The sequence below is a fragment of the Cebidichthys violaceus genome, unplaced genomic scaffold, assembly GCF_023349555.1.
Source record: "Cebidichthys violaceus isolate CVI_PGR_0920_01 unplaced genomic scaffold, fCebVio1.0.p SCAF_13, whole genome shotgun sequence".
In the NCBI taxonomy this organism is placed as follows: Eukaryota; Metazoa; Chordata; class Actinopteri; order Perciformes; family Stichaeidae; genus Cebidichthys; species Cebidichthys violaceus.
The window spans coordinates 14,539,397-14,554,466 of NW_027176296.1; the positions used below are offsets into that span (position 1 = coordinate 14,539,397).

The 15,070-nt window shown below is 41.1% G+C and overlaps 2 protein-coding genes across 2 annotated transcripts; both read right to left on the reverse strand.

Moving 5' to 3' along the window:
• Positions 1–466: 466 nt before the first annotated feature.
• smx5 lies at positions 467–2,509 on the reverse strand. The gene is made up of 5 exons (XM_068707176.1): positions 2,438–2,509; positions 2,158–2,225; positions 1,763–1,793; positions 1,592–1,651; positions 467–974 (listed from the first exon to the last, which is right to left on the reverse strand). The coding sequence occupies exons 1-5, from the start codon at positions 2,438–2,440 to the stop codon at positions 849–851; spliced, it is 288 nt and encodes a 95-aa protein (XP_068563277.1). The 5' UTR covers positions 2,441–2,509; the 3' UTR covers positions 467–848.
• Positions 2,510–3,612: 1,103 nt separating this feature from the next.
• Positions 3,613–14,683, reverse strand: inpp5d (inositol polyphosphate-5-phosphatase D). The gene is made up of 27 exons (XM_068707852.1): positions 14,366–14,683; positions 13,885–13,948; positions 12,357–12,492; positions 12,109–12,253; positions 11,608–11,748; positions 11,434–11,524; positions 11,271–11,348; positions 11,109–11,186; positions 10,880–11,003; positions 10,495–10,601; positions 9,978–10,080; positions 9,691–9,887; positions 9,488–9,605; positions 9,314–9,410; positions 8,334–8,472; positions 7,921–8,029; positions 7,670–7,758; positions 7,175–7,256; positions 6,202–6,291; positions 6,006–6,116; positions 5,835–5,914; positions 5,662–5,749; positions 5,432–5,578; positions 5,282–5,345; positions 4,989–5,186; positions 4,464–4,900; positions 3,613–4,378 (listed from the first exon to the last, which is right to left on the reverse strand). The coding sequence occupies exons 1-27, from the start codon at positions 14,503–14,505 to the stop codon at positions 4,338–4,340; spliced, it is 3,294 nt and encodes a 1,097-aa protein (XP_068563953.1). The 5' UTR covers positions 14,506–14,683; the 3' UTR covers positions 3,613–4,337.
• Between the last annotated feature and the right edge of the window lie 387 nt (positions 14,684–15,070).

Below are 15,070 nucleotides of genomic sequence, written 5' to 3' on the forward strand. Positions count from 1 at the left end.
AAGGCAGTAGCAGCAAAACACCCGGGTCTGAACTGAGCAGGAAGTATTATGTTGCCGATGAATTTGACTTTTGGTTTGCAGGCGGAGGAATGTTATCTCTTCTTCCAGAAGTTAAAACATCTGGCTTTAAGTGATCCGGTGGGGAAAGTGCAATTTCTCCAACATACAGCAGAAAGGTGAGACGACGGCACACTAGATGTGCTTATAGCGATTTGCAGGATTGAACCAGTGGTTGTTATTAACGGACCAGAGGACGCTGTTTGACACGTCTTCACGCTCAGTTCTTCAGATTTAGATAAGTAAAGCACGATGAGGCCGTGGGATTTTGAGTTCCCGTAAATAGTTGTTTACAAAATAACTTCCTTCCGTGATCACAGTTTGTGGCAATGAAGCTTTTTTTTTTTCAGTTTCTCCAATAATTTAAAAAAAAAAAAAAAACATTCCTATAAATGACAATAACATGATCAACAAGTAAATAAAATAGCGTTTTATTTTGAAGTGGCATAAAAATAAAAAAAAAGTCATAATTTTTTAAAGGTAAGCAACAGTGCTTGTTTTACGCAACAGAAACACTACAACAGATCTTTACCTCTACCGGGGTCAAACAATGTAATTTAGTTCTATTTCTTTCAAACAAAACAAAAAGGAAGTCTCAAACGAAGCCTTCCCAACGGCTGAGGACCATTTCCAATAATCAAGGAATGCAAGAGTTCCTTGTGAAAGCACAGGAACATGACCAATACTGCTTCAATCACAAGAGCTGCACAAACCGTATCATCTTGAATGTAACTCAAAACTATATAATAATTCACTGTCACAAAAATCCCCCCCCCCATCCTTCAGGTCAATCACTGCTTCTGCTGCATCGCTTCTTTTCGCGCAGCGTCCTGCAGGAGCTGAGTGTCCACCTCATCCGCGGGCAGCTGAACATACCGGACCACCGATCCACGGATGAAACAGTTTTTCACGGACAGCTGCGGCAAATTGAAACAAGACAATGTGGAGTTTCAAGAGAAATCATCATTGAGAGCGGCGGAGGAGACGGACGCAGAATCTGTCCCGAGTGATATTCTATTAGATGGCGCAAAGCGGAGTCTTTTCAACTATCAGTATTAACACAAGTATTGACACTTGTTGTTGCCACAAACTCAGCTTGCACATTTGATAAAAGGTGCAACATGCGGAAATAACCATAAAGTATGGTTATTACTATCTATGTATTGCATGTTTGCCATGTTGCACTATATGCTTCGCTTTTGGTATATTGTAATATATACATTTCTTTTGCATGGATTACATATTCCATACATAAAAGGAGCTCCGCGTCTACATGCAAGTCTGGAAACATCCACTGGATGCTCACTGGACTCGCACCACACACATACACGTGTGTGTGTGTGTGTGTGTGTGTGTGTGTACACATGTATTTAGGGTTTAAGAAAATCCATTGTCCGTAGCAGTGTTTTACAGCTAAGGGACCCCAAACAGAGGATTCTCTTCAGACTTCTGAAACATTCTCTCTCTAAAATCGTGTTTAAAAGGAATTCTCACAAACGCAAAGAAGTGACACTGGATGACAGCCAAGACTCACCATGTGTGGATATTTCTCTGGATCAGTGACACTGATGTCTGTGAGCTTAATGTTCAGGTACTGAAACACACGTGTGAAAAGATCACAAGTCATAAGTGGGCAGTCAGAGAGTAAATGTAACAGCTGAAAGGCTTCGACTCACAGTGAGGGAAATGAATCATGATTTCTAACCTGGTCAACGGAATGAAGCGTTCCACAGATGCTGAAAAGAGAGACGTCAGTGTTAAAATGACTGCAGGCATCTTAACGTCAGACGTGTATGTGAACAAAGTGGAGGTGAACGAGCGGTCTCGACATAAAGGTGGTGGACAAAATAACAAGAATACCGTGTACTATAATATATAACAATGCAAAACAACTCCAATGCATTTAACTGTGTGATGTTTCTAGTACTTTCTACTGACACTGCACTTAAATGACAAGAGTTTACAATAGTTTCATTGTTTCCTCTCCTCACACGTTAATCCAAAGCGTGCATTTTTGAGCGAACGTTAGCTAACGTTAAATAATGGCGGCGAAATCAAACGGTGTTAAAAAGTTACCCGACTTACTCGACAAATACTAACCTCAAGTCGTTTTTGAGCTCCACCACCACGTCCTTCCCCACCAGCGACTTGAAAAACGAGTAGAATAGCTAAAAAAAACAAAACACACAACGACATGACAACGATGATGTTAGCATCGAGCTAAATGTCGAGCACGATACCGGTTTGCAGACAGCCAGCAAACTAAACCGCATGAGGCTGTATAGTGAGCTGTGAGTACTTGAACGCCTCACGGACTCTTCAAATAAGTAATTTAATGTCAACTGAAAACAAATTAATATGTACAAAATTGAATTCTTACCATTATTGCTGTTGGTTTCTTGCGGTCGTGCGTCTAGTGTTGATGACGTGTTATTGCTGCGACAGATCGCGATGCAACTACTGACCAATACCACACGAGGGCGCCAGAGGTGCGTTTAGCGTTAACGAGTGTGAAAACACATTGAACTGTGGACCCTGAGAGAGGTTTATTGTGATTTGTTACGTGGACGATGGGACCATAAAGCGTTATAGCATCGCCGTGAAGTAAAACATGAATCATAGTGTCTCAGTGAATCAGTGGAATGACTATCTAGCTGTTTATCGGTTGGACTTGTGTAATATCCCATAATCTTAAGTGTTTATCGGGTCTGCTCGTACTGCACATGTAGACACCTGCTGGGTTTTCAGCAAGTTTCTTGATGGGTCCTGAGGCACAGGATCTAAAACTATAGAGGCCTTTGCACCCTCCAGGATGTCCTAATATTGTGTTTTGCAACCTTTTTGGCATGTGACCCCTTGAAATGAGGCATTGTCTGCTTGGAATCCATTGTGAATGGTTACATTATGCCTATAGCTCAGACCAGAAAGTAACTCAGTGTGTTTTATAGGTCTTAAGAGGTAGAATTTTCCAGTAATGCTCAAGACAAACAGTAAGGCTTGGTGGAAAGTCTGTAAAAAAAATTGTCAAATGTCCTCTTTTTGTCTCACGATCCCTGAAATGTATCTTATTACTGACCCCTTGGAGGGTCCCAACTCCCGAATTGGGAACCATTGAACTAAATGATTAAAATGTGCCCAGCATAACCTCCTTAGTTGTTTGGAGGTGAAATGACTGGACTAAGAATACAAAATATTTCTATTAGTCATTCAATTCAAAGGGAAAAAAGAAGGTATTCTTGCTCGGGCACATGAGCAACCATTATGTAATCTGTGAATGCAAAGTGCAGCTCACATTTACACACCTCTGATTGGACAACATCAGATGAAAAAAAATGTAGGAGTTGATGGCCAGATATGTTTTAAATACCACCAAGTAGGATGTCCTCTATGCTTTAAATATATGAACTAGTTTGGATTCTCACTCTGCATGCAGTTCTTTTAGACAACAGCAGATGGAAGCAAACAATGTAAGTGTTGCTGAACTAAATTGGTCTCTGCTGCAGACTTTGTTGTGATGAAGATTTAAAATTACAAAATCAAGCTGCTGTTTTTTTTTTCATCCGAGCATTTATTGTACATCTTCATGGCAAACATGTTAATGTCTGTGGAGGATAATACTGTGCGGTACACATTTGTTAGCTACTGTATAGTGTAAAACTCCACATGATATGTAAAAGTTATTTAATCGGCAGAGTTTAATTCCAAACCTACTTTTTAATGCGAGCTTAGCAGAAATAAAGTCTGAAAATGTTTCACTAATGTTCATATCACTTCAAAGGAAAAGTTTCACACTTTGGAAAACACACCATTCTGCGTTCTTGCCGAGAATTGGATGAGAAGATCGATGCTCGGCTCGTGTTAGTACACAGAATATGAAACAATAGCCAGTTAGCTTAGCTTAGCATCAAGACTAAAAACAGAGGGAAACTGCTAGTCCTGCTCTGTTAAACAGTGTCAAACATATTAATGAGCAAGCTTTAAAAGGAGCTGGTTGTCAGATGTTTTTTTCCCCTGTTTCTGGACTGTATGCTAAGCTACGCTGACTGGCTGGGGTGTCACATTTATCATACAGGCGTGAAAGTGGTATCACTCTTCTCATCGCACTCTCAGCAAGCGAGTGAACCGGCACTTTCCCCAAAATGTAGAGCTATTTCTTCATTAGTTACTCATAGGTGATACATACATATAGCAGGGTGGAGAGACTGGCTGAAGCCTTTACTTTTAATTTAATGTTTTCAACAACCCTGAGCAGGTAGCTGTGCAGTCGCTGCAGCCTGGTTTCACTTCACAGAACGCCCCATCTTTGGCACTTCAGGATGCACTGCCGAAAAACAAAGAGCACAATCATAAGTATTATATTACATTTAAAAAACGAATTGCCATAGGTGAAAAAGAGCGTTCCTTACTGTCTTTGGGAGGCTGCGGCTGGCCAGGTCTTGCTGGCGGTCTGTGTTTGCTGGGGAGTTCGGAGCTCTCTCTGTAGTCTCTTTGGTTCTGGGGCTCCGGCATGCCCGGCCGGGACTTGGAAGGCAAAGGAGGCCGGTTGTGCACCATCCCTCCTTCCGAACGCGACGGCATCACTGGTTTCTTGGGCGCTAAAGCACGTGAGGGGATGGAGGTCGGAGGTTGAGGTTTGGCCTCAGAGCAGGTGAAGGAGCGGATGCGCGGGGTAGGCAGCGGGGGGCGGTCAGGGTCTCCGTCTGCCAGTTTGGAGGTTGAAAAGTTGGGATCTGGAGGCGCCAGGAAGTCCTTCTGCTGGTGGTCTTGGTCCTTGCACCGTGATTTTCCCATCGCACCGTATAACGGATTGTCGAACATCTCTGACACCTTTTCATCCTCACCCCTAGGAAAAGTCAGTTTCACTGTCAGCTGAATCACATCAGCTATTTTTGATTGAACACAGAGTTTCTGTAGCAGAAAAAGGCTCTTACATGGGCTTTCCTGTGGGACTGCGTGTGCCGCTCACGTCATAACCGCCCTTCTTGGCATCTTTACTCCCTTGTCCGGCGATTGGAAGGTGTTTTGGTGGCATGCTGTAACTCCAACCTTTATCTACCACATTCCCACCTCTATAGGTCATTCCCATGTAATTGGGGTTGGAAATATCATGTGTTTGGGTGACGGAAAACCTGTCAACAAGAAGACAGAAAAAAAATCTCATGGATGTCATGTTTGAGATATTTTGAGAGGTAACAACCAAGTGAAGAAGAAAAAAAAGCCTTACTTGTTTGTGTCGCCGCCTTTGCCTTTTGAGGCGACAGTGTCATCCTTTTCAACTTTAATGAAATCTGAAAGCAGAGTGAAACATTGATGCAACAAGAACTGTAGAAGAAAGCATTTAAGAGGTAAGTCCTGAGCTGATTTCAAGGCTCACCGTATAACTTCTCGGTGGGAGTGCCCTCCGAGGTGCGTAACTGGATGCCGCCTGTCAAAGTGCCCGTCTTTTCTCCGTGGTGAGTCAGTGTGACCTGAAACTCGGTGTAGCAGAACTGGGCAGCTCGCAGAGCAACACAACCCCCCCCTTTGGAGATAAGACACCAGCCGACTGTTAATACCACTCAGCTCAACGCATCAGCATTGCATCACCATGTTTGAGTTCATTACCGTACGACTCGTCGCAGTCTGTCGACTTCACACAGATGAGGATGTGCTGGTCCAGCAGGTACTCTGGGTCAGAGATGATGGGGGTGAGCTGAGAGGACAAGAGAGACAACACACCATGGTGACCTACCGGAACAAGTCATCTTCCACACTTAAAGCTCCCTCCCTCGTTTTACCTCGACTTGGTTGCCAAACCAAACTTTTATGGACCCGTCCAAGTGCTCCGTGTTCTCTCCCTCTAACGTCTTGACAGTTTCTGTAGGTATTTAGAGAGACATTCGTTTTGATCATCTCAGCCCATTTTAAAACCAGAATCCAACGAGACGGTCATATGAGACGAAACGTACTCTCCAAGCAGCTGGAATGGTATTCGATGAAGAACTTGGTCTTTGATTTTGTCAACAAGATGGCCATACAGTTCATGATCTGTATTCCGCCTTGAGGTGCACTGTTTGGGTCTGAAAAAATGACAAAAAAAAGACCTGTTTTTTTGGAGTAGATAACACAGAGTCATCTGCGTAGGGTCAGAGATGGAGATCATACCTTGCTTGGAGACAAACTGTGAGGCTACTCCGACTTCAAATGAGGCAAATAACGGTGAGTGGTCACTTGTCATGATGTCGTTGGTGCACCCTGCGAGTTGGAAAGTCTCATTAAATATCATTAAAGAGCCACTCCAGCAATTTTGCCAGACACAATCACTTAGGTCTAAAGAGATATAACGAGACATGCAGCGGACTCTGATATAAATTGACTTTCAGTCTCTAGTGTGGCTTGTCTTTTGTCAGACCCTCCCTGCCTGTTAAAGGCCCACACCTATCAAACCTCACATCCCTTTAGAGAGTTCTCTTGTGAGCTGCACAACATCATACAAATGTTTTCACGTTTTCTCATGACAAGTAAACTGATCCTCATGTGTAAAATCGGTTGAGTGCCCCTTAAAAAACATAAACATGGTAACACTTCACAGGTCCATATTTTCCAAATAATTTCTACATAATTTTCTTGGAAGTTTCCTTTAAAAAACAGCCATATTCAAACCTGAGTAAATATGAATGTCTTATTATTAATAAATAATGATCATATTTGTTGAATTGTATGCTTGTGTGTAGACAAATGTTTATCTGTAGACAAATGTCATATTTTTTTCATTGCGTGACAAATACTGGATGTACCAATATTAATTATTGAGCGTTTTAAGAATTGGGACCAAGATGTGTGAGGAGTGTGACATTTTAAATTGGAAAATAACATTTTCAATGCTTTCACTATGTACATATGTACGACCAATATGTCTTCCAGAGCCCAAAAATATCTACAATAAGCTATCGGCCTGGAGAATGTTCAGCCCACCTGCTGCGCACTAAATAAAAGACAGTTATTTGGAATAATCTTCTTCTATTTTCCAAACAACATTGTTCTAGAACCCTTGGGAGGAAATCATAGGAAATTATTCAGAGATCATAGACCCCAGAAAAATAAAGCACTACAAAAAAAAAGTAAATTTTGACCTCACCATATGCTTGGCAGACAACATGAACCAGAGGGTATGACTTCCGCAGGACACGATCGCACCATGAGGGTAAATTGTATTTTGTCTGTAGAGTTAAAGTTATCACACATATAAATACTGAATATGACAGTTTCAGGGATCAGGCTTTAAAGCAGCAGTTTAAGCATTAAAAAGCAGCTGGGAGGTTGAAACATGATCAAACATTATTGCTGGTATGAATCAATTCAGGACATCAAAATTCCCAAGGTTCCATAAGTCTAAAAGGGACATTAGTTAAATGGATCCTGGAGCCTGTAGATGAGTTGCATCATACATATTCTATAAGCCACAACATATGTTCACATGGACTTTTTGACCTAGATGACTTAAAGTAAAAAGCATGTTCTGTGTCAGCTGAGAGTTGTGTTCAATGCCGTATTTGCCTTTAATGTATTTCTGCACTAAGGGGCATGACAGGAGCCATACAGGGAAAAGACATCCAACTAAACATCAGCTTACCCCCGTGGCTTTGGCCTTTGTGTAGGCATACCTATCTCGCGTATCTCTTTCAAAGCGATACGTGGGAGCAAATGTGATCTCCTCTTCATCTGCAATCCAAATAAAATCATTGTTAAAAACACGTGCTTGTATTTTAAATGTCTTCTGACAGTGAATGAATAGAGAGTTGATCCCATACAACATAAGCTAAATTATAGACATTTCACTGCATGTCTGTATTGATCAATATTCTCCATGCGCCCAAGGCTCACCGAAATGTAAGAAGACCTTTCCATCATTCCTCTCCATGTTGAGCTGGTCTTTACTGAGGAGTTCCTGGTACTGCTGCTGTTTGATCTTTGTCACAATGTACTCAGCTTCCTGTGAAGGGAAACAGTGCAAAGTAGTGACTTATCCTGCCTTGAAGTGTTAGCAGCTGAGAGCTCAGACACCTGACAACCAGCATGCTCATTTATGCAACACTCACTGAAGTAAACCACTGCTGGATCATGACAAAACATGAAATGTGCTACATAAAAAGATGACACATGCATGTTGTTAATAGGAAGATTTCTAACAATAGAAACTCAATTAATTTGGTTCCAAGACAAGTACATAGAGTATGCTATCATGTTACATCATTTTTGTGTCACTTCTACGCTGCAAACTGCATTGAACGACTTACTGTAGATGGGAATTCAACGCGGTAGTTCAAATCACCAAGCCAGAAGAGGTGGGTGAACCGATGGGTGATGTCAAATGGATTGAGCTTCTTGTCTCCCAGATTCAGGAATCGCAGGATGTTGGTGTAGTTTTGATTGCGTCTGCAAATACAGCCGACGTTATCGCAAGGACTTCAAAAAGTATGACGTCAGTGAAGTCAGAGGTTCTTCAACAACAAAAATTAGATTAATGAATAGGAATAAAAATTACAAATAAAAACAATGTGAACACTATTTCCTGCATTTATATACATTCATATTAATCAAGCAAAATAGGCATTATGAAGGAATTGTTTGTGATTTACATAATGATAGTTGAACATAAATGCAAAATTATTTTTAGACTACTGTATTATGAATGTACTTACACTATATAAAATCCTATTTACTTTTACTGGTTGATAATGTTGTATTATACTGCCTTATCTTGTCTTATCTACTGATCTTTATCTTTTTTATTTTTTGAAGACCATTAACATTGTAAATTGAAATAAAGGGGGTATGGTGCCACAAAACAAATTCTAGTAAAATGTAATCACACAAGAATGAAAATATAATGACCCTGTGAAAGATAAAAATGAATTAAAGGAAAATATAGAGCTATTTTCTTTTTAAAATCCATTTGAACTATTTAATTAAAAATAGTTAAATATGTTTGGCAACTGAGAGGCAAAAACCTTGTACAAAGAAGTCCAGAAAGAACCTGCAGCTGCTACTAAAGCTTATTGTATTGTGAGTACAAAGTAACAAATAATGGGGACCTTGTCTCATCTAGAATGTGGCAGCTCGACAGTCAGTGGATAATGTTTAGAGAGAGTTAATCAAACTGAAACTGTAAATGTTAAAACCCACCTGAAATATTCAAATTTGGTTTTATCCATTTACAAAGTCACTAATTAATGCAAACTGTCTGACTTTGGTTAAAGTGTAATCTGTTGCTCACCTGAGCTTCTTCTCACTTCCGGAGGTCAGGTGACTGTTGACAAAGCCAAAGGACGTACCGTTGAACATGAAGGACACTCCCACTGCTCCCTTGTTTCCTACAAAACAAACACCACAGTGAGTGCTGATGGGTAATCGCTCAATGAACTTTAATGACACGTCACCGAATGGCTACCCAGAGTGTTGGCGATCCCTGTCTTCACACTGTCCGAAAACACGTGGGAGATCCTGTTTTCGTGCTCAGGCTTTGCCAGGACCACAATCCGTATGTTCCACAGGGTGTGGCTCGCCACCTGGATGTCAGAAGATGACGTGATGCATCAGCGCTCTGCTGCTGCACTCAGTTGGAAAATGTGCTACTTTGCCCCGGTCACTCACCTGTTTAAAGCTGATGTTTGTGATTTTCCTCAGGACACCTTTCACTGTGTCTGCCCACTCCCTCTCGCCCAAAGGGTCCTCCTGAGTCCCAATGACATAAAAATCATGCGGGATGTGATCCGCAGAGTCGTCTCGTGTCTTCCCTTGGCCTTTACACTGAAACCAGGTGTCGATGCTGTGGGGGGGGCCGGCATTTCCTGGGGGTTTGTGAAGTATTTTACTTTGTGGTTACATTGTAAGACATGAATTCAAATTCAGTTAAACATTCACGATGTTAACTTTGTTACCCATGTTCCAAGTGCCAACAAACACTGTGATCATGTCTGGTTCAGGCTTTTCAGAGTGTTTGTTCTTCATTTGTTGAAGAAGTTGGCAAAAGCCCTCCCTTTTCTGGTGGGACACATTTAAAAAAGAAAAAAAGATGATTTCTGTTAACGAACGCATTTAAACATCATTACTCATGAATTTCATGTGACTGAAAACTTAAAGCCCCTGAAATGGTATTTTCTCTATCAGCCTCTTTCTATAAGAAACAGGCTCCTACATGAACACACTATTTTCTGTTGGAACAGTTTTGCTTATTTCACATGAGACGACTGTTTTGGTGCTAAAACAGATTTTTGCAACACTTGTGCTGACGGTTGTGGCTTTGACGCTAATGAAACCGATGCTAATGTCGCCATCCCAGTGTCACTTAAATTTGATCAATCAATATTTAATGTTATAGATACTTTATTTAAAAACACGTTTCCAGGGGCCTCAAGGTCAATCAGAACCAAGCCAAATGATAAGATGTTTTTTCACCTTTGTGTCATCAAACGTAAACTCTTTTCGCAAAATCTTCTCTTTCTCTGACTCCGCCACGATGACAAGTTTGGTGTGCATTCGCTGGGATTTCACCAACTGCAGGACTGAAAAATGACCACAGTACTTTGATTAAAATGAGCCGCATTGATGGTTTACAGCAGTTGTTAAACTACATGCTAAAAGAAAAGTCAGGGCATCCCCAAAGTCAGAAGGATTATCCTGGGGACCCTGATTGACCATGAACCAAATTCCATGGCGATCCATCCAATAATTATTTCAGTCTGGACCGAAGCGTTGGACAGACTAACAATCGCTAGAGCCACATTGCTTGCATGGCTACAAAAACAAAGGAATGAGGTTCGAGAGCGGTGTGATTTCTTACTTTTGTTGTGCACAAAGAATTTGTCTTCAGGCCCATCTTTCGACTTCTTGAGAAAGAGCTTCCCACTTTCAACATCCACTTTCAGGAACATCTTCGTAGGGATAGCCAGAGATTCTTGCTTGACCTGCAAGTGAAAGAGGAAACGGGTCAAATAAACCACAAACTGCCAGACATTTTACATAATATAATTTTACTGCAGTGTTACACATTAACTCATTTTGAGAAGCACCTCAAACGTGACGAGAGGTATGACAGATTTCCTGTGACCTCCTTCATAGCCAACAGACTCAAACAAAGACATTTTAGCCTGAAAAAAGAGAAATAGAGAAGTGAGAGACCAAAAATAACCAAGATTGTTTACGGTCAGTCAGTAAAATGAGCCATATGTTACCTTATCTTCTATAGAGTAGAGCAGTTTTGTCAGTCGCTCAAGCTTAAAGGATACAGATTGACCTGAATCGCTAGAATTCTGAAATTCAAGCAAAAAATACATTATGATAAGGTTATTTTTGTGTTAGTTGATAATGCTGCAAAGGATCAAAGGAGCCACCCACTTGTTTTGGAAACTGTCCAAATCCTGGGGAGAGCTGCTGGTCCAACGCTCGATGGAAGACCTCCAGAACTGGCAGGATGCGGGAGATTTCGCTGTCTCACAAAAAGAGGGCAGAGCATGGTTAAATCGTCCCTTTACATTGTAATCTATAAAACATATTCTTTTTAATGTATACCTGTTTAGATTCTTGCAGATAGCCATTGTTAGCTTCTTTAGCCCGGAGAGGTTAGGGTTACCATACTGTACTTGTTCAGCATCCAAGCAGATTGAGGTCCTGAAGTATTCTTGTATAGCCATTTGATGCTCCTCTGGGATTCTGGAAACATGGGAACACTTTTAACGCCACTACACTATCTCATTATGCAGTGCTGCAGGGATGAGTCTTAAAACATGGAAATGAAAATGTTTGCGGTTCCAATTCCCTCGTCTAGGAGTCAATGTTTTTTATTAATGAGTCTTTGGTTCGAGTACGATGCTAACTTCTAGGGTTGAGCCTACAAAAATGCGTCATCCCTGCAACACTCTATTCACATACCAGTTCAGTCACATCACAGTGTCAAATCACTGCCCATAATCGTGGAACTCAACGATTTCTGCTGATGTATTAGCAGAAACTTTGCAAAGTCAATTCTCTGGCTGAGGCGCATAAGTGCAAATTCTGCAAATGTGACCATACATGGACAAGTCCATATTCTGCAGCCTCATCAGGTAGGTGTCTGATAAGGAATTGCAGGCCGGCTCAGAAGACTTGGGGTCACTGTCTTTCACATCGTTGGCCAAGAAGTTCCTTGGTGGGAGCTGCGGTGGAAGATTATTGGATTCTGCAGGACAAAGAGGTACAGTATGGGGTTGTTTAAGAATTTTAAATCTTCCACAGGCTCATTGCATTACTGCCACTGTTCAGATGAAGTGAAGTTGTTTGACCTGACTCTTCGTCCATCTCCTCCTCCGTCTGGACAGGGTACTGCAGATGTGTGATCAGACCCATGTTGGGACTGTAATATGCCTCCACCAGCTCAGGCAGCATAGAGAAGAACCTGATAGGAACTCCTTCAGAGGCCTGAAGAGCAGATCACAGAAGACATGTAATTGTCCTCTAACCTCAGCAGAACTGCAATGTCATGTGGTGCTGTTATTTTTCTGGAGGACTTTCGTATCTTTTGTTTTTTTTATAAACCGGTGACATAGTTTTTCAGGTCTACTTCCCATGTGATGTCAGATATGTCTGCTTGCACATCTGTGGTTTCCTCCACAGACGTGGAGCCTTCAGCCTACCTAGAGCTGTCATGTCATCAGCTAAGTTCTCTCAGCAGCTGTATAGTGCTTTTTCAAAAGATGTAACTGGTTTTTGACATTGTAGTCCCTTTATTTAGTTTATTCTCTTTACCTTATTGATAACTGGTTAGCATGATGGTACTCCATACTAGCAGCGTTATTTTTGTTTGATTTTCTGTAAGTGTCTTCTATGCTTTCATTTTTACAGGTTGCGTGTCCTCCCAAGGAAGAGTAACTGATATTCCGCATTAAAAAAAATAGGTCCTTTTTAGTGGTAAATGTGCATGTTCCCATATGATTCCGCTTTCTCTAGCTTTAATTCTATGCTGATGATACTCAATTACATTTGCCTAAATTAACTCACAAGCACCAACTACTTTCACTTCCTACAGGTGGATGTAATTATAATCATTATTTTTCTTTTACAACCAAAGTTATATGACAATGGTAACAGACAGATATCAAGCAAATACAATACTAGCAATAGTAGTATTCAGTAGTTTCTGCCTAAGTCTTGCATCTAGAGTCACCCGTCACCAGTCACTAATCCCCACAGACTTGCTATTGTATCCTCTTACAGGAAGTTTTACACATTAACTATTAAATGATGCTAAGAAAGTATACTGTTTACCATTTTAATTTAGTGTATTAGCATGCTAACGTTTCACTAAACAAAAAGTAGGCCTAAAGCTGAGGAGATTGAGTCGCGTTTTACTGTAGACATCACGTCTGGGTATAGGCAACGATTAGACGTCATTTACATGCAAAGTTGCTTGCTAGGTGTGGAACAAAGTTGAAATGGTGCTCGATGAAATGTCAGGGGATCAGCTGCTACTCCATCAAGCTGTCAGAGCTGCAGAAATATTTGCTTATTTTGTGAAAAATAAAAAAGCAATTTCAGAGAGAAGCAGACTATTGCAATCCTTCCCATAGTTGTTGAGTTGTTGAAGTCTGGACCAAAGTTGAGGACGGAGTGACACAAACATATGGCTAAATATAGGCTACAGCACATTTTAAGTGTAGATTTCAAAATAGCTGCACACCAGCATTTAATTCTGATATTAGAGGCCCGTTATGTTCATGATGTAAATGCTTAATACCAACAAGTCTACAACCATAATAATGAATCTGTATTTGGACCAAAATAATGCTGGCTTGTGTCAAACTGTCAACCCACCTGGACAGAGAGCTTCTTGTCCTCATTTGGCAGGATTCTGTATGTGTACACACAGTTCTGGTATCTGTGGTCAAAATAATGCAAATGGGTAAAGAAACATGCTGGCTGGTGTTTCCAATGTGATACGCATGCAAACAGTTCAGGTGGCACTTTAAATGGAGGTTCTCTCTTGAAAAATGATATGAGTTGGGTGTTGCTTTGTTGTAGCACAGTAGCCAAATAAAGAGGAACTTGTCTCGCATTGCAGTGCAATGTGTTATTATACATTTAACTTTTTCTCAAAAAGTCCAAATGATGTTATTTTTTTCCCGTTGCCAAAAACATTCCATATAACAGCCATGTCATGTTTTTCTTCCATTGGTTAGGATCATACACAACTCATGTTACATATCATGAATGCTTTTTGAACAAGGAACACGAATCATTGTCCACTTTATGCAACTGTCAGCGCAATAGTTAGAAACAAGTAATGCCAACTTACAGAACACAGAGGGCATACGCTCCCTGTATGGACTCACTGGCCCGGATAAGGAAGCTTCCATCTCTTGCTGCTTTGGAAAGTAGATCCTCAGCTTTGGATCGAGTTATAGTACCATGGCACCAAGGCTGATAACTCGGCATCCTGTTTCTCACCCAAGAGCCAGAGCTCAAGAGTTTTGCATCTGCTCTCAAACTATATTCCAGCAAACCAAAGTTGACTCAGTTATTCTCTCTGGCTATTGTCAACTTTTCATGGTGCGTACTTTGAAGTCCTTTCTTTCACTTGTTCATCCCCTGCCTCTGAAAGCTGCAAAAGGAAGCTGCTACTGGCTCGCCTCTGAACTTCCTCATTTGAGAAGTTAAGAGAGGAGGGCCCTGGTGCCTCCGCTCTGCCTGTTACATGACAGATCTGCAGAGCTGTAAATGGAAATACAGACTTTCGCTTGCTGAGTAGAAATCTCTAGCACACTACTTTAATAATTAACCAGCATTCCCTCCCTGTGCAGCTGCTTGTCAATGTGAACTGTGCAGAAAGAAAGTGAAGCCATTTGTTAAGTTGAATGAAGTGAAAAGGGGAAGTAACAAAAATAGTCAACGATTCTTCTGATAAATGTGCTTGTAAATACATTTAAAGCCTAATTTGGTTCCCGGATGCTTTTTTAAAAAGGTCAAATCACCTTCGGCCTAGAATAAAACAAGCGCTCAT

Coding starts and splice junctions, on each gene's coding strand:
- smx5 (XM_068707176.1), bottom strand. Junction 1,794..2,157: donor GAGCTCAAAAACGACTTGAG/GTTAGTATTTGT, acceptor CTCTCTTTTCAG/CATCTGTGGAACGCTTCATT. Junction 975..1,591: donor CAGAGAAATATCCACACATG/GTGAGTCTTGGC, acceptor AATTTGCCGCAG/CTGTCCGTGAAAAACTGTTT.
- inpp5d (XM_068707852.1), bottom strand. CDS start 14,505: ATGCCGAGTTATCAGCCTTGGTGCCATGGTACTATAACTCGATCCAAA. Junction 11,749..12,108: donor CAGAATATGGACTTGTCCAT/GTATGGTCACAT, acceptor CCATGTTTCCAG/AATCCCAGAGGAGCATCAAA. Junction 9,411..9,487: donor AGGGATCGCCAACACTCTGG/GTAGCCATTCGG, acceptor TTTGTTTTGTAG/GAAACAAGGGAGCAGTGGGA.